Genomic DNA, 25,677 nt, shown 5'->3' with positions numbered 1-25,677 from the left:
TTTGTTCAGCAGCCTATATATATATATATATATATATATATATATATATATATATATATATTCAAAGTTTATGAGTTCTTCTTTCAGGTACATTTGTGTTACAAAGTACTATAGACATTGAATTATATCATCAGCAAGTTTTCATTTCTAATTTCATTGGTAAGAGAAAATTTTAAATAAATAAACCAACCCAGTCTTAAGTTAAAAAAAGGTCGTGCAAAAGGTGGTTGCAGAACATGACAATTAGTCTTTACATCACTAGGCTTTGCGGAGTTTTTTCTTTAAACCATAATAGAGGTTTTTTGGTCTTGTGTAATCGTCTAAAATGGCCTGAAATTAAATATCTTAAATGAGTGCTTTGTCGCCCCCGTGTGGAGGAAAACGGTGAATGTTCTCGACAGTCATTTTGGAGCAACATGGCAACCAGGTGGGGAATTTGCAGCGCGGGGAAGATCAGTTATGACTTTACTGTGGCTCTGAAAACTCTTCCTGCTGAAGACCATCAGGTGAGTGTGCCTGCTGCAACAGAGATGAATCCCACGTGTGATTTAGATGAAACACGCCTCTTTGTGTCAGTAACATTCTTCCGGGTACTTAACTCCGTCGTACGTTTTATAAGATATATTTTTTATTTAAGCACGCATGATTTTGAACCATGTCTAAATGAAGCAGACGACCGTCAACGATTTTGTAAAACGTTTTAACTGCCAAGTTGCCAAACTTTCTACCGTATAATATAGAATAGGACACATGTAGTTGTTTCTGGAAAATGAGTCTGGGAGTAACGGAGAACTGGAAATTAACAATTAAATTGAACAGCCTCAGTCATGCATTTTTTCAGGACCAGCCAGGCAAATGTCACTTTCTTTCAACTGTGAAACAAAGTGAGTTTATATGAATGATGCCCTCTGCTGGATGACAAGTGAAAGTGCCAAAAAGATGTAAGGCCTAAAAACATTTTTTAATCAAATGGAATGGCTGTCTTTACTTCATAAAAAATAACAATTTACCTCTAAAGTATTCATTATTAATGTGTATCATCTGTGACTTTACAGGCTGTGGCTGTTGCAGCTCGTAAATTGGAGGATGCACAGGAGTTTTCCAGAAAACACAACATCTCTAAGGCTTACGGGAGCTACGAAGAGCTGGCCAGAGATCCAGATGTAGGTCAGTGTTCATCTGTTATGTTTTGTTTATGTACATAATCCACATCAAAGTAAATGTAATGACAAATTGAGTAGTCTATTCTTTTACTATTCTATCTGGCTTTCATTTTCAAATGTTTGCATAGATGTGGTGTATATTGGGAACATCCACCCACACCATCTGAAGGCCTGTCTGCTCTTCATGAATGCTAAGAAGAATGTTCTGTGTGAGAAACCGCTGGCCATGAACACTAAGGAGGTGAAAGAGATTCTGGACTCTGCCAAAAGGAACCAAGTCTTCCTTATGGAGGTAAACTACCAGTAGAATATAGACCAGCATGTACTTTGGTTACCAGGCTGGTGCAAAAGTACTATCTTGTCATTCCATCATTGGTGCACCAGATGATTATTCCTTTTGGATGCAGTTTTTGTTTTTGCTGTTTGGTAGCCATACATGTAAAACCTTAAAGTAATCAATAAAAAAGAATTTCTCTAAAAGTAAAAAAAAAAAAAAAAGACATTGGATGTTACAAATTGGTGTCATATATTCCTAGTTCCAGCTGGTTAATAATCATTCATCTCCACCTGCTCTCCCTTGTCTCCAGGCCGTGTGGACCCGTTTCTTCCCAGTTTCTGAAGAAGTTAGAAAGCTGCTAGCTCAGAGGGAGATAGGAGAGGTGAAGATGATCCGGTCAGAGTTTGGCATTCCCTTGTTGCACAGGCCAAGATTAGTAGAGAAGGAGTTGGGTGGAGGAGCCCTGTTGAGTCTTGGCATGTACTGCCTGCAGTTTGTGTGTATGGTGTACAATGGAGAGAGGCCAGAGAGCATCCAGGCTACCGGGGTCTGCCTCGACACAGGTACCCAGAGAGATAAATTTTATTTAAATAGTGCGCCTTTGTCTGTCATAGCATTTATACTCTCACAATTACAGGGGTTGATGAGACTGTAATTGTCACTCTGAAGTTCTCTGAGAAGAGAATGGCAGTGTTTACTTACTCTTCGAGCATGAAGCTTCCCAATGACGCCATTATTGTTGGAACCAAGGGCACAATTCAGGTAAATCATCAAGGTCAGGTTAGGTTGAGTCCACAATTCAATGCGATGTCAATGGGAAATTTTATGGTATTTTGTGTATTGTCTTTTTTTAAATATATTTTTGAGATCCCTTCCTGGATGTGGTGTCCTACATCTTTAATTGTGAATGGAAAGGAGACCCAGTACCCCTTACCAGAACCTTGTTTGCCTCTGAACTTCCACAATGGCACAGGAATGCGTTATGAAGCAGAAGAGGTCCGACAGTGTTTACTCAAAGGTAAGTAGAAATTCCGCATATCTACACCAACATATCTCTCTGCATAATAAAATATTGCAGACTTCTTAGTCCAGGCACCTTGTGACTAAGACATAATGCAAATAATCGTTACACAATGTGACTGTGCCTTTATTTGTCCCTGTAGGGCTGAAGGAGAGTCCAGTCATGTCTCACTCTGACTCTCTTCTGCTGATTGAACTGGAGGATGAGATCCGTAGGCAGGTGGGCGTAGTGTACAGCCAAGACTGCCTGTAAATGTTTTACACTCGGTATCCACACTTTGACTGAAGAGTACTTTATAACTGACAATGACCTGATTACTGTGATCCAGCTGCACTTTGTACTCAGACACTACAGCAATGTTCCCAATTTTTTGATGACCTCACAAGTTCTGTGTTAAATAAGAAATACCTCACTCATAGGTTTATGCTTACATTGGCTCAGGATTTTGTGAACTTTGCTGCATGTATAAGAATCAACACCATCTGTAAAAGGCACTGAAACAATCAAAACCTCAATGAATGTTCCATGACTGTAAACGGAAGCACTTCTGATCATGTCTAAATGAAGACTTCTAATAAAAGTTTCTTTAATCTATAATATAACAGTGTTTAATGTTTTGCTTGGGATTGATTAAGATTCTTACTGCATAACCTTGAAAAAAAAAAGTATGGTTTTAATGTTCACAAACAAAATTACACAAATGCTTTCAACAGAAACAGGTATTTGTACTGCTGCTTACTTAATTTAATGCATAGAATAGCATTTATGTTGAATTTAATATTGATGTAATTAAAAATACACAGGTGTCTCAAAGTAATGTTTTTAAAGTTGTAGTTCTGTAATTGAGTTACTCGTATCACAGATTTATAAACTTTTATTGCTGTGAGGTGTTAAGTCTAGATTGTCTTCTGCTTATCTTAAGATTTTATGTCTCATATATGATTAGTTTGTGGGCCAACAAGGTACGAATACTTTTGACAGTATGGGCAGGTCATAGTGCTGTTGGAAAAGGACATCAAAATCTCCATAACATTCATCAGCTGATGGAAGCATGAAGCGCACATTCTCTCCAAGGTAACAATGTTGATTTTGTAGTTGCCAAAACACAAAATAATCAGAAATTGGAAAATTTATCCTAGGCCTCAAGCAACATGTATTCTGTGCTTCACGCTTCATCTAGACAACAATTTCCAAATATATTGCACAATATACTTTTATTATGAAAAAGATGACCAGTCTTTTTTTTTTTTTTTCTTTTTGCACACTTCTGAATCATTAGTATTAGTACATCATACATAGTTCTGTAATAGCGAAGCGCCTAAGCTGGTGATTACAAAATAAAATCTTAAATGAGTGCTTTGTCGCCACCCTTTGGCAAGGAACGGTGAATATTTGTTTCTGATAACCAACTTTTGAGCAATATGGCAACCAGGTGGGGAATCTGCAGTGCGGGGAAGATCAGTCATGACTTTGCTGTTGCTTTAAAAACTCTTCCTGCTGAAGACCATCAGGTCAGTAGTTGCCTGAAATATATACTGAAATTCAACATGTACTTTAAATGCAACACGCCTCTTTGTGACTTCTTGGGGCTTCTTCTTAACTGCGTCTTTTCTGTTTGCTGGATATGTTTTTTAAAAAGTCATGTAAACATGGTGTTGAGAATATGTGAACTCTCTAAAAGCAGCACGCGCTGGTCAATGAGCTTGTGATACGTTTACATTTTGACTAAACTGTCAAGTTACCAAACTATTACCGTAAACCACAGAATAGAAAGGAAATACTTTTTGGTACAGTCTGAGAGTAACGAATCTTAGTTTTAAAAAATCAGTCAGTAACAATTAAGGTAACTAAATGGACTGAACTTGTATAGCGCTTTTCCAATCATTTTGACCACTCAAAGCGCTTTACACTAGAGTCACATTTTGCCATTCCCACTCACACCAATATGCAGATCGGTAGGTAACCTGGGGTTAAGTGCCTTGCCGAAGGGCACGGCGACAGGAGAAAGCTGGAATTGAACCTACAACCTTCTTATCGCAAGACAACTACGCCCACAGAGCCACAGTCACCCCTAAAGTTCACCTTTATAAACAGGTGAACTCGCATAAGTTCACCTGTTTATATAGGTGAACGTATGCGAGTGATGACCTCTACAGGATGAGAAATGAAACTGCTAAATCCGAACACATTTCTGCAGAATTTTTATAAAAATGGAATGACTCTACATGCTACATCAAAAATGTTGCATAAGAAGTTTGCTTCGCAGAATTAGACACTTATTGTAGTCATTTTCTGACTATTTACAGGTTGTAGCTATTGCAGCTCGTAAGTTGGAGGATGCTCAAGAGTTTGCCAAGAAACACAGCATCTCTACGGCTTATGGCAGCTACGAGGAGCTGACCAGAGATCCAAATGTTGGTCAGTATCCATCTGTCAGAGATTGCCATGTTTGCTGCTGTACATAATGCACTTCAAAGTGAATGTTATGACAAATTGAATAGTCCATCCTCTAGAATTCTGTCTTTCATCGTCAAATATTTGCATAGATGTGGTGTATGTTGGGAACATCCACCCGTACCATCTGAAGGCCTGCCTGCTCTTCATGAATGCCAAGAAGAATGTTCTGTGTGAGAAACCGCTGGCCATGAACACCAAAGAAGTGAAAGAGATTCTGGACTCTGCCAAAAGGAATCAAGTCTTCTTCATGGAGGTAAACTAGCACCAGTTAGGTTGAATAAGGATGAGCCAATCTTTTCACATCAAGATCAGGATCTATCAATTTTTCCTTAATCAGCAATCTGTCGCACACCTTAGGAAAAGCCTGGTTTGTGGAGTTCTTTATGGATTTTTGTGTTCTCTCTCTTTTGTATATATGCAGCCAAACCTGAAAATAATCACATGAAACGACCTAAAACTTCAAAACAAACATGAGACGATTTACAAAAATGCCTAAAATATTTCTCATACCAGTTGGTTCGTATTTATTTTATCTCAGGTTGTTGCTACAAAGCACTATTTGCAAGACCCAGCAACCACAGAAACTTTCTAGCCTCACGTTGTTTCTCTGATGAACATAAATAATCTTACAGCCACACTAGTCAGCTGCCTTATTGTGAAACATAAAAAGCATATTTTCACTATTTTAATATAAAAATACATTAAAAAATACATTGGCATACATGTGAGCTTGAGAAATCAAAATAAAATTCCTTGTTTGTGCACAAAAACTTGGCAAATTAAGCCAGTTCTGATTCTCTGTCTGCCGTTTCTCTCTCCAGGCCGTGTGGACCCGTTTCTTCCCAGTTTCTGTGGAGGTTAGAAAGATGCTGGCTCAGAGGGAGATAGGAGAGGTGAAAATGGTTCGGTCAGAGTTTGGAGTCCCTGTTCTGCACAACCGAAGAGTAGTAGAGAAGGAGTTGGGTGGAGGAGCGTTGTTAAACATTGGCATGTACTGCCTGCAGTTTGTGTGTATGGTGTACAATGGAGAGAGGCCAGAGAGCATCCAGGCTACCGGGGTCTGCCTGGACACAGGTAGGAGCTAACCAGAGGATTGGGTCTATTTTTATGCAAATAATTTTATCTAGCCATCTTTCAATTACAGGGGTGGATGAAACTGTGATTGTAACTCTGAAGTTTTCAGAGAAGAGAATGGCGGTGTTTACTTACTCTTCCAGTATACAGCTTCCTAATGATGCCATTATTGTTGGAACCAAAGGCACCATCCAGGTAGTTTAAAAGCAGATAAGTTCATAGATAAATGCAATGAGGTTGGAACATTCTCATAGTGCTTATTCTTTTCAATATTTTTGAGATCCCTGCCTGGATGTGGTGCCCCACATCACTAATTGTGAATGGGAAGGAGACCCAGTACCCCTTGCCTGAACCCCGTTTCCCTCTGAACTTCCACAACAGCACAGGGATGCGCTATGAAGCCGAGGAAGTCCGACAGTGTTTGATCAAAGGTAACAAAAGGTTTTGTACGTCTTAGTTTGTTTCCATGTCAGTGTCTCTGAAAGTAACAAAAGCACTGATTTACAGTGGCAGGAGAAATTCAAATATTAGTTGGCATCAGTAAATATGGTTTTGCTTCCATTTCTCCCCATAGGGCTGAAGGAGAGTCCAGTCATGTCTCACTCAGACTCTCTTCTGCTGGCAGAACTGGAGGATGAAATCCGTAAGCAGGTGGGCGTGGTGTACAGCCAAGACTGCCAGTAAATGTTCTGCGTTCACGGAAAGATGAAATAATTACTCAAAATGGATTATTATGGAGATCCAGCAGGACTTTGTGTTGCAACACTGCTGCTACTGTGTTATCTCGTTGTTTTGAGAGGCCTGACATAGGCCATACCTCATAAAGCTCAGTAAAAGGTTCTGAATCCAAACTTTTTAAATCTTCCTTTGAGCTTACTTTCAATCCTTCTGTTCCTATTAAGTTATTTCAAAAACAAAAGGCCAGAAACTTCTGATAGGTGCTCACTTTATTGATAGAACCTCAGTCTCACGAGACATCTCAGTTCACCAGCTAAACATCATAATCCCCCTTTACATAGTTAGTTCTTAGTCTCTAGCATTACAATCAAAAGCATGTTAGAGGAGCAGGACAGCTACAGTGGATCACCAACAGAGAAGACGATGAGAGAGGTTTTAAACATGAGTTCTGATCTCATGATCCAAATCAAATGTTTACAATTTTCCCCCTCGGATATTATCTGAATGCAAAGAAATGTAAAGGCTCTGTGACACATCCAACAACACAAAACATTAACTCCTCTGGATTGGACACCCAAAACTTTGTATCTCTATAGTCAGACAAAATATAAGCAGAATTGAATGTCCCAAAAATAACAAAATAAAGAAGTTTACCTTTCACAAAAGTCAAGTACAATTTAGAATGTAACAGTGTGGAGAAGGTAAGGAGTGCAACACTAACAGATACACTGAAACACAATGAAAGCTGGTTTATAAGAGAGGACACTTCATACTGAGAGCACTACACAAAAATCTGTTTAGGGGAGTCATGGAGTCGAGACCTTTGTTTGCCATTCGTTTGTTCTTTACAGTTCACCAAGGCGCTCCAAAAAGATGAGTCGGCTCCAAAACCATCAACACCCAAACAGGAGGCAGACATGCATGCACACACAGATGCTTCCACTCATAGGCTTTCATATGTAATGTTACAAGTGTCGGAGTGAATAAATATAGCTGTTTTTGCTTGGGGTGTAATAATCTGAAGTTATGACAACTGTTTTGACAAAAAGAAAAAAAAAAAAAATCTGTTCAAGGAATGATGACATAATTCGGAATTGCCTGGAAAAAAATATCTGCTTCCACCCAAGCAGCTGCTCGGTCATAAGGGTCGTCTTCTGATTAATTATTTGCATGAGAACCTAAAAACTAAACATGTGAGTGTTTATGGGAGTGAGGGGTTGGGATGGTGAAAATGAAAGACAGATAAACGTGAAGGGTCAGTGCAGGGCAGCTGCGTTGGCTGCTCAAGCCACCAGGACCACACGCATGGTGTTGGTGTAACCGGAGCCGGGACGCCATCCAGTCAGGATGATGACAACGTCACCGTCTTTGAAGAAGCCTCTGGCTTTGCCTGAAGAAAAACAAAAATTGTATCAAAACCTTTCTTAGTAAAAACATGGAAACAAATTCAGATATGCTGCTCAATTTAATTAAGTGGGAGCATTAAAAGCAGCTGCTCACCCATTTCCATTGCGAAGTTGACGCGCATGTCAACGTCCTCAGCCCACACATCGTGAGGGGGCTTGGTGTAGAGGACAGGGAAGATCCCGCGGTACAGGTGAGCCTGGCGAGCTGTCTGGGCATTACGGGTCACGGCGAGGATGGGAGCACGGGGCCTGTACCTGGAGAGCAGGTGGGCAGACCTGCAGACACACATGCATACACGGGAAGCTGAGAACTGAGGAAGAAAATGTTACATAATTTATAGTAACTTCAGCAGATTTGCTCTGATTATGCCAATTTTTCCCCATACAAAACATCTGACGCAACAAAAAGTTGACCTGTCACTTCGGAGAGCCTATGTAAATTGAGTAGTCTGTGCAATTATGAGACCAGATTACAAAACTGAAACTTGATAATACTACAGGTTAATAGCGACAACATGGACATAGGATGCAAGTTAAATAAAATATTTAGCGTTCATGGGGAAAAAAAGTAGGGATGAGACTATTTCAGTTGCCAAAAGCATCAACTACAGAAGAACGTTGGTTAAAAAAAAAAGAAAAAACTTACATTTTTGCAACACAAGGCTTTTTTTCCATTACTGCATAATTTGGACGTCAATGAAATGAAATCTGTAGTCTGTAGTAGACATTAAGAATTTAGTTTGGCCCACTTGGAAGTTTTATTCAAAATGAAAAGGGACAATTAGACTGGGTCATATACTTGAAGATCTAAATTTAGACCATGTATGTTTACACACATCTTTGTCAACACAAGTATTGAACACACAAACACTGCAAATATTAAAAGAAAAAAAAACAAAATCAATATGGTTGAAAACCACAGAAAACCAAAGTAAAATTGTGCTACCACCTATTCTGGTAGATTCTGACTCACACAGAGAGCAAACACTACAGTTTTCAACTCAATAAATCTCATACAGTTAGAAATATTGTAGAATCTAATTTTCAACATGCAGTTACTAAAATTTCTGAGCAAAAAGTCTGAAAAAGTCAAAGCAGTTAAAATGGGTGATGATACTTCTGATGCCTCATGGGAGTGCAGGGGATCCAGGTCACAATAAGAAGTCCAATTCATGTTTACTCTAGTTAAATGTCTTGGTAAAAAGTAAATATATTTCAAAGACAAAAGATTAACATAAAAACTTAACTATATGCAAATAAAAAAATTCTAGATTAACACTAACAATCCAAATGACCTAATCTCCCACATTAAATTACTCACTAAGAATTTCTTCCAATGTTTGTTCAGCTCATTCAAGTTTGCATGAATTTATGCATGAAAAGTACAGTTAGGTTCCCACTACATTTGGGTGAGAACCTAACTGTATGGGTAACATCTCTATGTTTCTTCCATTACGTTGCACAATTTGATTCTGTGCCATTCATCATTCTGTTTCATGATTTAGTTTGAGAAAAGCTTCAGCTAAGTTAGGTTTCATATTTCATATAACTTTGACCAAGAGTTGATTGTTGACTCCACGTTTATAGCAAGGTGCCTGATTTTTATAGCCAAAAATCAACCTTCCTCCTTCTCAGCATTTGTATCCAGGTGTTAATGTGTTTAAATGTTGACTTTACTCTTAGGGATCTGAAAACACTTAGAAACAAACTGTAAGAATGTGTTCCATATAAGAATGGATCGTCCTCACAATGACTTATATTTATAATATTGCGATTTGGGAAACATCTCGTCAGTTCAACCTCTGATTATCAAATAGAATTGGTTATATTTGCTTTTTACTATGACACAGAGCTGACATAATGGATGTAACATTTTCTAGATAGGCATTTTCTATGTAGAACAGTGTTGATCAGAATTTGATCAAATTTTAGTTTTGCATTCACTTAGAAGATTTGGTGAGATGATTAACTTGCATTCTGAGCCAGTGCATCCATTTGTGAACAGACAAGACCCCTTAATTTGGCTAATGTCATTCCCGCTCTCGCTCTTATTCTCTACCCTTCATATCCACACACATCACCACACACATGCAAAATTAAGAGATTTTAATATATACGTAAGAGAATTAGGAGCCTGGGTAATTAGACCTTACCTTCAGGAACATTTTCAGACTGCATCCCTCACTTTCTTACCTCCCAGTCTTAGTGAGAATAATGATGGCACTAGCACAGCATTTGAAGGATGCTTCAACAGCTCCGACTGCTACAGCCTCTGAAGGGTCTCTGGTCAGGCGGGAACTTCTCCTCAGCTCCTCAAACAGCTGTCTGTGGAAGGTGGCTGCTTCTGCCTCTCGTGCTATCTAAGCCCCGAATGGAAGGTTACTCTCAAACACACTCCACTACAAACACATCAAGGCACTCACACCACTGAACGACTGGCAAAAACAGGACTAGACTATGCTGAATAAGGATAGTTGCAGAAAATAAATTAGGGAAGTTTCAAAAAACATCACAATTTTGGGAAATACTTTAAATGTGGGAACATTTAGGTACAAATAGCAGAACTTTGGCATTAAAGTATAGCTGATGAGATAATAAACAGTCTAGTTGAGCTTTTGCCAGGTCTCCCAGTTACTTCATCAATGCCTGCCTCGCCCTACTCTCCCTCTCTGTCTGTTCAAGTCTCCATCAGACATCCAGAAGATGTCAGCGCCAGATAACCGGCCTACCTTCCAGAGCCCGTGAGCACAATGATCGCAGAGGCTAAGCTCTTAAAGGAGGCCTCGACAGCGCCGATTGCAATGGCCTCAGCTGGGTCGTTGCAGTGCGGCGTAGAACGACGCAGGTCCTCGAACACCTGCCGGTGGAACATGGCTGCCTCGGCTTCACGAGCAATCTGGCACAAGGGCAAGATGCATCGAGTACAGGCATTCCCACACCAGTCGCGCACAGAGATGGAAAAAGAAATGAGGGGGGAGAAAAAAAGGGGGAGATAAGACATGGGAAACAGATTGACAAGGTTAAGAGGACATAAAAAAGGAGAAGGAATGGACAGAAGAAATTAAGATAGTTAACAAGAGAGTTTAGGTGTGCAGTTAGAGGACACGGGGAAATACTGTTAAAACTGTGTCAGATGTTTAAGATCCTCACACAGCTACAAAGTAGAAATATAAATGAAAAAAATTTGATGTCAAATGACACATTAGTGAATTATTAATTTCTAAAATAGCTTGACACAAAGATGCAAAATAAAACTAAGGCACTTTAAAATCAGCCAGGAAAACATCAGAAGACTGAGACAGGTATTTAGAGGTTAGTCTAAATTAGTTTGTGTTTTTTTTTTTGTCTAATGTGCAGCTACTGATGAAGATGGGTGTTTACTCCAGATTCAGAGACATTCGATACACTCAGTGCAACAGGAGCACTGCATCTGCTGAGTCACAAAGACATCTGCACTGTGGCTAGGAATAGCAGCAGCTAGCCAAGAAGGCATCTGGAGTGAAGGACAGGCAAGATGGGATCAATGCTTCGTCACTTCAAACAACTGATAAACTGGGATATTTCTAAATTACCATTGATGGTATGGTATTTGAATCTTATTTTTTTAATCTCTCCCTAACTGAGAAACAGAAAATGCAACTTTGAAGCAACAACATTGGATAAATTCAGAGTCTTGACACTTATGATCCTTTGACCTTGTGATGCAGTCAGGTACGAGTACATTTAAGAAAAATCTGCAATTTGGAAACTTGACTGCAAAGAAATAAGTAGTATAGAATATGAGGTGCAGTGAATTTGTTAGATAAAGAGGTGCAGCAGCTGCCATTTATTGTGGCTTTGAGAAAAAAAGGAGCTTCCAACATGCTGTTCAAGTAATTAATAACCACATGCACATTGTAAATATCATGCAGCGGTCCATGTGCTTGCAGCTCCTAAACATCCTTAAGATTACTGTATAGATTAAAAATATATATAATTTGTAAATTTAAAGTCAGTGTTTCAGTAGATGATCATAGAAACTAAACTTGCAAGTATGTACACTGCCTGCCCAAAGGATACATACACCATTTCATTTAGCCTTGGTTACAGCACTTATTTTCTGCAGCATCGTTTTCAATATTCTGCGATGTTGCCTTCATAGCCATCCAGAGTTGGATAAACATTTTTTGCCGACATCTTGTCAAGATGATGGGAGTCTGGCTGCTGCATGATACTCAGTATTGTTAAGGTCTGGACTTTGTGATGGTCAATTCATGCATGAACATGATGTATGCTCCTTCAGTGTCCTCAACACAAACTGAGCCAGAATAATCCTGACAGTCATCTTGGAATATATCCGTGTGATTAAAGAAAAATTTTACTGACAAAATAACCTGGTTATTCGATATATGCATCATTCTTGGAGCAACAACCCCAGATCATAACACTTCCCACACAGGTTTGAAGACTTTATCCACCTCTCTTGCACTGATGCAACTCTCTTTCTGGAACAGGGTAAATCTGAGTCCAGTCTTTAACTTTCTAAGCAAACTTAAGATTTTTCTAATTGATGAGCCTGAGTGATTTTCTTAAAGCTGCGCTGCTATTTAGCTCCAATTATTTGAATTCTTTTTGCATTGTACATGTTGTAATGTTGCTAGTTCGACTCCAATACGGTTGTTTAAGAAATGAGAAGCTACTACATCAGTTATGGTTAAATAACTTAATAATCAAGGCAGTAATTGCCAACTTGTTAAATCCAAGTCGTGATTTCTTTTTTGGATAGGCAGTGTACATGCCGACATAAAAACAAGGCAGAACATACAGACAAAAGTTGATTCTTGGAGAAGCAGTTGATTCGTAGCACAAATAATTTTTTTTCAATTCAATTTCACAATTACAAATTTTGAAAGCTTGTGGAATAATTAATGGTTATATTCTCATCGGGTTTGAAGATTTTGCATTTTTAAGTGTTGCTGGACTCACCATGTGCTGTGTGCGCACTGCCTCCAGGGGGTAATCTCCCTTGGCAGTCTCTCCGCTCAGCATGATACAATCGGCTCCGTCCAGGACGGCGTTGGCAACGTCGCTGCCCTCGGCGCGGGTCGGTCTAGGCTTCTTGATCATGCTCTCCAACATCTAAATGGTTCAGCGAGATTCAACTCAGCATAGCACCACACATTTACACCGGAAAATATCTTCCTTAAACCTAGAGGCCAAACCTTTAAAAGCAAACTTCTTTGGTTTTTGTTGCATTTTCTTAAAGATAAAAGCTACTCTACCTTCCTTTCAAACATATATGCCTCTGGTGATTTAAGACAATTTATCAAAGTTGTGTGGAGTTTATCAATTTACAACAAGATCTTAAAAATAAAAAAAAATAATTATAAATTTAAAATTCACCATAATTGTCCATCATACTACAACAATGCTGCAGAAACTAAATGGCCTCCTGCCACTTTTAAAGCAATCCAGTTTGAAAACCAGCTAAGTTATGGTACTCCACAAATACTGGGAAAGACAAAACATTTATACAATTTTACACAATGAGGACTTGAGGAATTACTACCAAGTTTAGCAGTTCTTTATTAAAATGTTTTGCCCAAGTCAATAATCAAAGGCTATGAATCATAACTGATAACCAGTGTGAGGATATTTTAGCAGCATAATAGATCATTCTATTTTGAATAAGAACAATTAGATTACCGGTATTACATTTTTGAGGAAATACTATGATCTTAAAATATGGGATTTGTACTTGAGGTTAAAATCTGAGAAACTCACTGACATGTGCCTACATGCAATATTTATTAATACCAGTGGATCAGTGCAAATTTTATGCTGATGTTATTGACAAAAATGCAGATAAAATCTGTAGGCAAGTGTGTTTTAGATCTGTCTTGAGCTGAATATCATTTTGTGGAATCCTGCACTACATTACTGTCAGAATACCTTTTGCTAAAGAAATCCACCACCTTCAGTGTTTATAAGAATCAGCCTTCCTGCTCTATGGACTAACCTGGGTTGCGCATGTGATGGGCTTGCCAGCTTTGTTGCAGCGACCGATCATCATCTTTTGAGCTAAAAAGACCTTTTCTGTTGGGATCTCAATACCCAGGTCACCACGTGCAACCATGATGCCATCGCTAGCCTCCATGATCTCATCAAATCTGCAAACATATAATGCAAAACATATAATCAAAGATCTCAATCAAACATAGAACATGACCAAGCCCATCATGCATAAAGCTGCAGTCAGCTTGTCAGTACCATACACACCTGCGTACACCCTCATGGTTCTCCAGTTTGCTGATGATCTTGATGTTTTTGCCCCTCTCTCCAAGCACAGCTCTGACAGCATGTACATCATCTGCTTTGCGGATGAAGGAGGCAAACACCATGTCGACTCCCTGCTCCACACCAAACTGCAGATCCTTGATGTCTTTCTCTGAAACGGCAGGCAGGTCGACGGCAGCGCCAGGAAGGTTCACCCCCTTCTTGCTGCCCAGAGTGCCTCCGTTTTCAATCTCACACATGAGGTAATCACTGCCTGGAGGACAAAAATGGACACAACAGCAGTTTTAACGTCCGTAAGAACTCACAAAAGGAACCTTAATGTGTGACACTGGTCTACTCACCAATCTCCTTGACCTGCAGAGAGATGAGCCCATCGTCGATGTAGACCTTGCTGCCAACTTCCACCACTTTGGTGATGTTCTTATAGTCCAGCCAGAGGATCTCATCACTGCAGTTGTCTTGGTAGGCATCGTCTAAAGTAACCTTGATCATGTTGCCCTTCTTCAGCTCAACCTCAGCTGTGCCACTCTGTCACATAAAAATGCATTTACTTCATATCAAATTGGAGCACAATATAAATGTTATGGTTTGAGGATTAATGCTAAACTCACTCCTTTAATAAGGCCGGTCCTGATCTCGGGTCCCTTGGTGTCCAGGGCAACACCGATGGGTCTGTAATGGATACTGCCCGGCTCGAAGCTCTCACACGCCTCCCGCACATTCTTGATGGTTTCTGCATGGTACTAGAGTAACAAAAAGCTGTTTGTAAATTACTTGCAAAAAAACAAAATAAAAACAACATATAAAGTAACTATCCTATGAACTGTTGAATTTCGCATCCAACCTTTGCCCACATTACTCAATATCATCACTTTAATTTAATTAATTTCAGTATGGGTGAATTTATATTAATTACATTAACTAAAAACTCAACTAGGTTTGTTTCTCTTAATTCTGATGTTCACTGTGAAAGCTTCAAGACATGAACTGAATTCAATGTTAACTTTATGTGTGCAGCACAAAAACCAGTTGACCAAAGTGCTTCACAAATGGATGTTAAGGGGATGATGTAGACAAGATGGGGCTCCAAAACTGAATTACCGGTAATTAAAAAAAAAAAAAGGATTTTACGATGAGATGCATGTTCATACTTCTTTGTAGCAGTAAAAATGTGAGCTGCAGTGCCCTGAACCATTTGTAAACGCTGCGGGAATGATTGATCTAACCCGGCATATAAAGAATTACAATAGTAAATACGAGAGGTAATAAAAGCATGAATAACCTTGTCAAGGTCTATAAAAGGGAAGCGATGGCTTTACTTTAGCAATGAGTTGTACTTGGAAAAAGCTCAACTTGAGTTGGCGTTTCAAGAGCCAGCATGCAAAGACATATAAAAGACATTCTTGCTTGATGGGACTCCCAAAATTAAGACGGTTCGTAGAATCTGATGAGAAGAAAAAGCATTGGACAGTTTCTCAGTGACATAAATTCTCTTCCAGATTCAAATATTTATCACTTATTTGGGAGTCCAGGTCACATCATCTGAAGGTAGAATAGAGAGGCAGACAATCCAAGTTGCTTGAGGTCCAGAGCAAACTTTAAAAAGTAAGAGTGAGCATACTATATAATATTTACTGTTCAAATTTTAATTTCAGAAATCTTTCATTTGCTTTGTGTAATTTTTCGTTTCTTTTAAAACATAATCAAAACAAATTAAATGAAAAGCATGATATGAATATATTGCTCTATTTAACAAATGGTAATATAACATTTCTTAAAGCAGAAGAAATGAGTCTTACTTTAATTGGGATTACTGAATAAATATATTTTCTAATTTACCTAGATGGAACTGTACTGTTACTAGCTATCATTTTAACTTGTACAAAAATCATGCCAGGGCAATTAAAGTACAAGGTGTGTTTGACAACTCACACAACCATAAAGTAACTCAGTAATGGCAGCACTGCAATGATCAGAGTTTTTCTTCATGCGACATATGAATATTTAAAAACAAACATTCTAGAAACCTTTGCAAAGCACCGAAAATATGTGAAATGTCACTGCATTTGTTAAAATGTTAAAATTGCTGGGTATAAGAAGTTAAATCAAACAGTCAATGTCTTCATCAGCAGCTGTCCTTGACCACAACTGGATTTTATGACATAATTACCAGTTTCAGGGCCAGGCCTGCTGCCTCGTGTCTTTTTTTAGTACGACATTTGAAGAGGTGTGGCCTTTTCTAAGAATATCCTGAAAATCCACAAATTAGACAGCACATATTCTAGTTCTGTGCTAGTTTTATTTTATTTATTTTTTAAAAAGACTTCACAAACGATCCAAAAAAATAAAAAAATAAAAATCACACTGATCTATAAAATGTTGCAGTTAGAATGACACCCACTGTGACTCTCAACCAAGCTGTGGGAAAGTGGGAAGAAAGAGACACGGTAGTTGTGTTTTACAACCATTAGGGGGATTAATTAACAGATAGTGCAGCGTTTATGGCTTTAAAGACAGATGTCTGCTGTCTACCTCTGTAACCTGAGCTTCCAGTAACAATGCAACTGGCAGATAATTACATTTGAGGTTGTTTTTCTGGTCTTTTCCATTTGAGCTTAAATAACATTTCTTGTGATTACAAATAATGTTGAGCACTACTAGAAATCAACTTCCTGCCTACAGCCTGAGATCATTCTTTAGCTTTAGTGGCACAATTTAGTTGCTTTTAGTCGTTTAGTTCATTGACTGCATTGAAATGAAATTTGAGATATATTCAGGAAAACTTTAGCGTGAACCATCAATCTCTAAATAAAGTTTAATGTGTACAGACATTTGCCCTTTAAAGCTAATTGAAGTTTGAGACTTTGGTAAAAAACTTCATAGCTCAAAACACTAAGTGTGGCCTTGCCTGTTGCCTCAAGGCCTGTAGTTAAAGACAACAGAATAAAAAAAGGTCAAAAGAGCAGTTCCTGCAAATATCAAGGAATGTGTGGATGACAAAAGTGTTACTTTTAGTTGGTAAAGAGCAAACAAAGTATTTCAGCAATGGTTTAAAAACAAATTAAACATGATGCCTTCTGGGTAAGATTCTTCAAGTGTCCTCTGAAGAAAGGAAAATAAGGAGTAAATTGTGGATGAGGTTATGTTTATATCAACTATTTTATTACTAAGAAGAAGCTTGGGGTAACCAGCTCTTTTCTTACTCAATTTGATTCAAGTTTGCTGGTCAAGTTTCATTATTCGTTGCATCAAGTTGATTTCAAAATGTCTTTGTTCCTGTTATCAAGAAAATTTAAGCCTTTTGTAAGGTCATGTGTCCCTTTGTGTCTAAAATAGAGGCGCATAATTCAGCTACAGTTTTTTAAATCTCCCCATCACTTAAGACAGACATTTTAAAATTATTGATAAGGTATTGAAATAAAAGTGTGGGATTACTCAGCAATAACATCAACTATTTCTTCTGTTCGTTAAACCATTTTGTGATTGCTTAGTAGGATTCTAGTCTAAAACAGTTTATTACACAATACGTGCCGATTCACTGTCAGCGTCAGATTTCACAATAGCAGGAAACTACAAATGATGACAAATATTACCTCTAAGCTCAATGTACCAGTTGAGATAAAGCAAAGAACTGTGTGTGATTAGATTTATAAAGTAAATTAAACCACATTGTAAAAAAAAGCACCAACCTCATGTGTACCATGGGAAAAGTTCAAACGAGCAATGTTCATTCCTGACTTGATCATCTCCTTAAGCATATCCACAGATCTGGATGCTGGTCCTGCAAAACGAAAATGTTTTTTTTTTTTTTTACACATTGGACAACATTTAAAATCTTGAGCTTTATAGAAATTTCTTATCACAGAGTTTTTCAAATGTTATACTTCCGTGAGCACATCAGGAAGAAGCCAAACACGGTTAATGATTTTGTCTATAGCAATTTTGTATCACTATAATATTTTAACAGGAAACTATTAAAATTTGATTTAAGGGACTGCAACTGGAAAGAATCGACTAACCAATGGTGCAGATGATGCCGGTGTTGCGGGCTGTGGTGGGTTCGGAGTCGATGTCCAACAGGCACATGTGTTCCAGGAAGGTGTCGGCCATAGCAGCGTTGAGCTGCTGTGTCTGGATGAAGGCAGAGCCCATGTCTTTTGGCAGAGGCATGGCGATCCCTTTTACAGTTGGACAAGTACTGCATGCAAAAAGGAAAAAAAGAAAATAGGGAAGAAAGATTTTCAAACACAGCAACTAAAAGGTTACCACACTCACCATTTTTCACCCTTTTACAAAGTAATTAAGCAGAAAGTATCTGAGCAAATTACCAGGTGCTTTATACATGGAAAAATCTAAATTTTCTGTGTTCTTGTTAATGTGCTGATGTGCAACTCGAACGCTCATGCCAATAATGCAGGTAGAAACTGATTTTGTTGCTGTGGGTTCTACCCTTACTTGAAGGTGAGGAGAATTTGGGGAAACTACCAATTGGCTTATTCTTCTTTTACACAGAATGCACCCAACAAACAGAAAGCAACCATTTCAGAAAAAAATAAAACCTAGACATAACCAAGGTCCAAAACTCCCAAGGTAGCATTTTTATTGTCAACCTTCTGTTATCTCAGTCGTGAAAGTTGAAGGGAAAAAAGGTGGAAATTTAAGATTAGACTTATGAAATTCACACAGTGCAATTCTGTGCAAGTACATTTTACTGTGAACACAGGTTTTTACGCAAGACTGCTTTTTCTTAAGTTCCTCTTAGTTTTGGGGTTGCACAAGCAGTGGACAAAATGAACAGTAGATAACCTCCCAACTATTTCTGGATTGCTTTGTTGATCTCTGAAAAGTCAAGACTAATACCCCAAACATATTCCACATAAAACAGTACACTGGTCCTTTGCACCACGTTGTAGAGCTTGTCCACACCCACCCACCAACCCTTCTGAGTCATCTGTGCCAATGAACAACACAGTCATAAAGCTACAACTGTGGAATTTTCTAGTTTTAAGAATGATACTTAATGCAGACCAGAAATGAGGTTATGTAAAACCCCAACAGTTGCCCACAACCTCCACCCCCCTTCAATCTGTTAGTGACATTCTAATGAGCCTGCTGAATCCATCTCATAAAGACTAATTTCTTCTTTTTTATTTAAAGAAAAAAAAAGAAATAAAAAAAATGAAAACTAACAGTCAAGGTCTATCTGAGCAGAGTGCAACAGTATTGTATATGAATGAAGAATGCATCTCCCCTCCAAATGTTGTGGTTACATAACTGCTGAAACAGCTCACCAGTTCAGATTTGCTTCACTAACCAGCCAGTGTTAGGCTGACAGATATATCATGAATCACTTCACTCACCATGAGGAAGACGTTCCTAAACCAAATGTCATTCAAGGAAAGACAAGTATGGCACTTGAAGCCATGTGAATGTGTACTAAATCATATTTTAGGAAATAAAATAGTTCCAAAATGGCATTAATTTATATAAAGATTGTCTTATGAAAAGTCAGTGGATTAGAGTAGAAAAATAAGATTAAAAACCAGCATTTGTAAAACCATTACCTTCTTAAAACAATATTCTCTCTACATAGTTACTTGAATATAACATCTAACATAATGGAAATTGTATAATCTTAGGTATACACGTGACATCACCAATATCATCATTGGTGTATTACCTCCTTGATGCCAACTTTTCCTTCACCCTCTATAGCAGTCAATGGAAAGCTTGAGTTCTTCATTACTAAATTATGCATGCAATCCACTCTCACTTGGTGAACAACAAGCAGAAAAACTGATGCTTTAGGCAACAACCCCTTCATCTGGTATTTGCTGGTCCTCATGATCAGAGTCTGTTCCTCCTTCAGATCAACACCAGATGGTAAGTGGCAGCCATCAACATGTGCCACAGAGAGAAAATGGCTTCCTTTTCCAATGTCAACCAGCAAATGAAATTATAAATCAGTCTTACTTAGCAACTTGCCTGCGTCAAGACTACTGTATGCAAACGTGGTAGCACCTAGAAGTCAATTTTTAGGAGGTGGTGTAAAAGCAAACGAAGGCCTCCGAGAGGAAAATCTTACGCATTAATCAGGCACACCAGAGGTTTAACGTTGGCTTACTCATCACATCCTAACTACAGATGAATCAAGACAGGGGATTCCAGACAGAGTTGCTATACCAACATCAATGGCTCAGACAAAGACCGTACGTGAGTGCAGTCACATCCCACTGCAACCCCAGGCAACCTCTGTGACTGGGTAAAACCACATCCTCAAAAAGAGGGGGGCAGACATTTGCTGAAAGAAAAAGCAGCACCTCCACCATGTGCTTTTTAGAGTAGACTTTTTACTGCAGCTTAGCCCAGAGGTTCCCAAACTGTGGGCCATGCCATTGCAGGGGGGGGCACAGGATGGATCAATGGGAAAAAAAACAAAAAAACAATGATGAATGCTGTGCATGCTGGGGGGTGGAAGAGTATAACAGGAAGTCTCTAAGAGTCTCTCTATCCACCCAACCCCCCCACTGGACACACATTGTATAACAAGGGGTGTAAAACAGGGAGTCTCTCTAATCCCTCCCTCCCCCCACTACCCAGCTCCACCCACCCACCCCCGGGGTCACACACATCGTTTCAATAAGAAGACCAAAGTCTAACTCTCCCTATTGTAATCCACAGGGGGGGTCCTGTGGGTAGGGGGAGGGGCAGAAAGTGTTTGGAAACTACTGGGGGGGCCCAGGAGAAAAAGTTTGGGAACCACTGGTTTAGCCTATATTTATCAAATATTCACTTGGGGCATTTTAAGTTATTGATCATAGCAAATTTAACTGATTGATATGAAGTGATAGGAGTTGAGTTGCTTGGTGTATTTTCATTTTTGTAATATAAATTCACTGTTTCATATAATTCCAAAGAAAATACAAACAAAATGAGTTCCTATGCTGTATCCCAAAACAATGTAAGCAAGTTTGAGACATCTCTGTACACCGTGAACTACGAATTAACGGCTGCAACATAAAAGCTACAAATTTGATAAAAAGCTCTCAAACTTGCTCCTCTGAAGCTATGAAACAGCCAACCAAAGGTACTAGTCAGCTTTAGAGAGACACTACTTAATGGACTAGCAATTGACATTTGCCCATGTATCATTGATCAACTCTGACTGGTGATCACAAAAACAATCTGAAATGTTGCCGTATTCAAAACCAAGAAATCCCACCTTTTCTGTCGATAAGTGCATCAACCTACAGCATGTACTTATGCAGTTTTTTTTTAGTTTAGTAGAAAGAAAAAGATTAGAATATTGCTACCTCATTTAAAAAACCTTGAGCATATGCCTTTGTGAATATCACCCACAACCTTAAACTATATTGGAAAAAAATATATGGAAACCACCCTGATAACAGTTGCAGTTTTTCCTGTCTAACTCACCTTACTAATACTAGTTTTGAAAAAAAAAAAAAAAAAAAAAAAGGTCTGTGACACTAGCACAGCCTGTAGGCATCACTGCAGCAGCAGGACAACTTCAGAAGTTGGCTACCTAATAATCCCTTTCCAACACATCAACCATAAAAATAGTTTTAAGATAACAAATCTCATATCTTGGTAATTTAGATGTGAAGTATCCCTATACATTAATCAACAGCAACAGAAGCATGGCTGCCAGTGCGACGTGACATTCCCCATCATCCACTATGGATGTGATGTAACATGAGGCTAATCCAAGTTAGCTCCCAAGGACAGAAGCGTCTTCAATTGTTCACCCTCCCTAAAACTAGGTAGCGTGTATAGTTTGCACTACATACCCCCTGTAGATCCTCTGGTATCTCCTGGGGACAACCAAGCCCTTTACAAGCAAGGACCTCCAGAGCCTCCCCAGTGTGCTGGAAAGTCCAATGCCAGTGAGCAAGCCGTGCCTCACAAAAGCAGAGTTGACCGCTGAAGTGAGTGTGCATGCGTGTGACACTTTTAGGAGCTCAAGTTTAAATCCATTCAATGGGGATAAAGAACACGAAGAGCACCTGCTGCAACTGGGCAATCGCCCTAAACTGAACCAGCAGACAGACACGAGAATCCCACCAGAGCACATCAGAACAGTGTCTAACCAATGCTAATGCTACCGTGGGTCATACAGACCCTAGGCTAAAAACAGAATGTGGGCTAATTATAACACACAGCCTAGAAAGCTGGTGTGTGGAAATATTGAACTCCATAATACATTCATTCTCATGATTGTAAGCTATGCCTGTACCATCTCACAGCTCTCTGGAATGCAATGGGTTCCATAAACCTGTACCTAAAGTGGAATGCAAACATAAAAGTGAAGTTCTCTGAAACCTCAGAATGAGAGTGGTCTGAAGAAGTAAAGGAATACCCATAAGTTGTAGAGTGAAGTGGTATTAAAGATAAAATGCCTGCACATGGGAGCAGGACCAGCTGTGATATGCCTGACCTTCTACACTGACTGACAGATCTGCTGCAGCTAAAACATTTTACCAAAATAGTACGTCATAAAGACTTTGCTAAAACAATTTTTTTTATTACTACAATACACAAAATCTTCATTCAGTGTTGCCTTATTTTGTTGAACTCAAATGTGATAGCATATGCTGCTGTTTGAAAAGTGTGGGAGTTCATAACTTTCATGTAGTTAAAGAAAAGACAAAATAATTCTGATTTCTTAATGTGTGCTCAGATCACTAAGCCATTTAATTGAAAATTGATTGTGATTTCTGGACACTACCAATAATGGTGCACATTTTGACTCACCTTGACCCTTTGAAAGTAAAGACAACATTTTGTCAACATAATTTTTTAAACAGGACAGAACCTGCTTGTGTTTGCACACAATATTATTTCTTGCAACATACCAAAACACTTGTGAGTAGTCACTGTCACTTTGGATGCATCTGATCAGGGGTCCATATAAATTAACCTTTAAATTAAGGCCCTTCTCTAGTAATTTTGTCTAGTTCTGTCTGGAACAGTTCACATTCTAAGGACGACAGTCCAGGCCTACACAGGCAAGGTGAGACCTGCCCTCACTTATCTGTATTCAATGTCAATAATCCCTTTTTTCACGATTCATTACACCACAGTTGCAGCAAAAAAAAGACACGTTTCAGACTACATTTACATGCCAGCATTTTCCCTAAACTAGTTTCATGGATCTAGACAATTAAGAAAATTGTCTAAACAAAAGAAAAAAGTGTTCAGGAACTAAAACACTTCAAGCTGATCAAGCTTCATTTTTATACATTCATATACAGAACAAAAAGTATCTCGGTGTAAAATACAGCTTCTGCTAAATTTCAGACGATGCGGCAAAGGTCACGTTCTCCCATCCTGCGTCACATTTTCCTGATCTGCAGACATCACTCGAACTGACCAATGGGAGGCGAAGAAACCGGAGGAGCCACACCCACAGCAGGAGGCAACAGGAAGCGACTCTACCACGGCTAAGACTTGACGCATCACGTTAAATTACCGTTTCAAAAATTTCTATGCAAAACTACGGAAGAATATAGCATAAGTTCATAACATAAAAGAGATAGCGGGTGGCCAAATATAAAGAGCTGCTCAGTATTCGAGGGGGAAATGCCGTCTTTTTCTTGTCTACACACTGAATTTTAATATTCAATACCGACATAGTTGGACTTACAACTCGTATCTAATTTGAGATACTGCTTTTATGACTCTTTCAGATGTACAGTATCGAGTCGCATGAGGCAACAGAGTAAAAATACTTACATCAATTACTGACCTAAACGTGACAAAATTTGTCAGCAAGATACATAAAGCTACTAAAAAATCGAGAGGCTAATTGCTTAAGAGAAGCTTTCAAATGTCAAAACTATTTAAAAAACGCGAACTTAAAGCCCTGTTGAAAGTACCCACCTGAACTCTGGTAGGGGATGTCTGCTGCGATGCGACTGCTGGCAGTCTGAGACCAGCTTCAAGGTGATCTACCCTGCTATTTCCTCACTGCATGGAACTACTTTCTAGGGATGCTTATATCCATCCGACAAACCGTAAAAGCAAAAGCGCACGATCTCTTTAGGGAACCTTACCAGCGGCAAGCATTAAGGAAACCAAAGCAGAGAAATGCATATTTATGTAAATACTGACTCTTATGGTAAGATGGGTATTTATAAAACGCAAAGAACGTGGCGGAAGGATATGCTGATACATGATAGGAGTGATTAGTAAAGTTAGAGAGCCAATGGGAAAGCGTGAAAGCATCACAAGAGCATAAAGTAGAGCATGTGACCGCATTCAGGAAGGTAGTCAGACTGTCGTTCGGATTAGTATGCAACGTGGGTGTCCATTGCCTTTAATGGCTTTTCACTTTATTAGTGCTTAGGATGTACGCAATATCGGCAGGTAAAACAATTAAAAGGCATCCAATTTTGACATCCTGCAGTATATCCTGTAGCTGCTTTGGAGTTTTCTAATTACCCCCCCCGCCCTGCATTTAGTTTATAAACTATGGAAAAAGATATTTATTAATTGTTAGCTATCAGCGCCATCTCCTCTGATTTACAATCAGTGAGGAGATGAAAGGGGTAAATTACTAGTTGCTTCAATGTGATGCTGCGTCGCCATCTACCGATGGATAATTATACGACATGACTGGGATTTCACTAATGATTTTGTGTTTAAGTTTGGGGGGAATCTTTTGCTGCAGTCAGTCATTAAATCTTTGGTAATTTAGTTGACCAAAGATTTTTTGCTGAATAGAAAACATTATATACATGTGCGCAAAATAATAATGCTAATATTAAATTCATCATCACTTATTTGTAATTGTAAACAAGTAAATAAGTATACATTTTTCTATTATAAGTGTAAAGTACATTTTGTGGATCTATTCCCAGGGTGTTTAATTATCTTGCCTCTTAATCAGCTTTGTCAAAAAAATAAATGACACAATGAAAATAAATCTGCCACATGCCTACCCATTCCATCTATAGAAAAATAATCAGCTGAATCAATTTCAAAACTACTTAGCAACGGTGCTTGGCAAATGTCACATTTACCTTCAAACTGATAAAACGATGAATTTATGTTTTCTAAACTGACAAAGTTTAATAAAGGACCTACTATGTCCCTCTCCATCTATTTGGCTTAGTTCCTACCTGTTAGCAGATGCACTGGTAGCGCTGCTACTCCCGCTGCCCATGTTGTTAACCAAGTGGCTGCTGACAGCCTCTGAGCCTATGAACAACACTACAGTGTTGAAGGGAGTGGACACACCTTCTCAGGTAAGGGAAAAAAAAAAAATCTGCAGTCCACTCTGTATGTCCACTGGTGAAGCTCCTG

General features: G+C 38.8%; 3 protein-coding genes across 4 annotated transcripts; 2 read left to right on the top strand and 1 right to left on the bottom strand.

Moving 5' to 3' along the window:
• Positions 1–379: 379 nt before the first annotated feature.
• Positions 380–3,063, top strand: LOC106922158 (trans-1,2-dihydrobenzene-1,2-diol dehydrogenase-like). Its single transcript, XM_014994353.2, has 7 exons — positions 380–506; positions 1,056–1,167; positions 1,292–1,455; positions 1,751–2,003; positions 2,078–2,202; positions 2,308–2,458; positions 2,604–3,063. The coding sequence occupies exons 1-7, from the start codon at positions 417–419 to the stop codon at positions 2,711–2,713; spliced, it is 1,005 nt and encodes a 334-aa protein (XP_014849839.2). The 5' UTR covers positions 380–416; the 3' UTR covers positions 2,714–3,063.
• Positions 3,064–3,348: 285 nt separating this feature from the next.
• On the top strand, positions 3,349–6,843 carry LOC106922160 (trans-1,2-dihydrobenzene-1,2-diol dehydrogenase-like). The gene is made up of 7 exons (XM_088004421.1): positions 3,349–3,972; positions 4,768–4,879; positions 5,008–5,171; positions 5,740–5,992; positions 6,063–6,187; positions 6,273–6,423; positions 6,567–6,843. The coding sequence occupies exons 1-7, from the start codon at positions 3,883–3,885 to the stop codon at positions 6,674–6,676; spliced, it is 1,005 nt and encodes a 334-aa protein (XP_087860547.1). The 5' UTR covers positions 3,349–3,882; the 3' UTR covers positions 6,677–6,843.
• A 78-nt stretch (positions 6,844–6,921) lies between these two features.
• On the bottom strand, positions 6,922–24,395 carry pkma (pyruvate kinase M1/2a). 2 transcript variants are annotated; one of them, XM_014994359.2, is made up of 11 exons: positions 24,253–24,395; positions 18,372–18,550; positions 18,042–18,133; positions 14,964–15,095; positions 14,694–14,880; positions 14,335–14,605; positions 14,075–14,225; positions 13,042–13,194; positions 10,806–10,972; positions 8,171–8,352; positions 6,922–8,060 (listed from the first exon to the last, which is right to left on the bottom strand). In XM_014994359.2, exons 2-11 carry the CDS (start codon positions 18,520–18,522, stop codon positions 7,954–7,956), a joined length of 1,593 nt encoding a protein of 530 aa, XP_014849845.1. In that variant the 5' UTR covers positions 18,523–18,550; positions 24,253–24,395; the 3' UTR covers positions 6,922–7,953. The 2 variants fall into 2 exon arrangements, with proteins under 2 accessions (XP_014849845.1, XP_087860545.1); XM_088004419.1 differs by lacking the exon at positions 10,806–10,972 and adding an exon at positions 10,270–10,436.
• Positions 24,396–25,677: the final 1,282 nt, after the last annotated feature.

The sequence above is a fragment of the Poecilia mexicana genome, unplaced genomic scaffold, assembly GCF_051168715.1.
Source record: "Poecilia mexicana isolate PSO_F unplaced genomic scaffold, ASM5116871v1 scaffold_3, whole genome shotgun sequence".
NCBI classification, from domain to species: Eukaryota; Metazoa; Chordata; class Actinopteri; order Cyprinodontiformes; family Poeciliidae; genus Poecilia; species Poecilia mexicana.
This window is presented reverse-complemented; position numbering and strand designations above follow the sequence as displayed.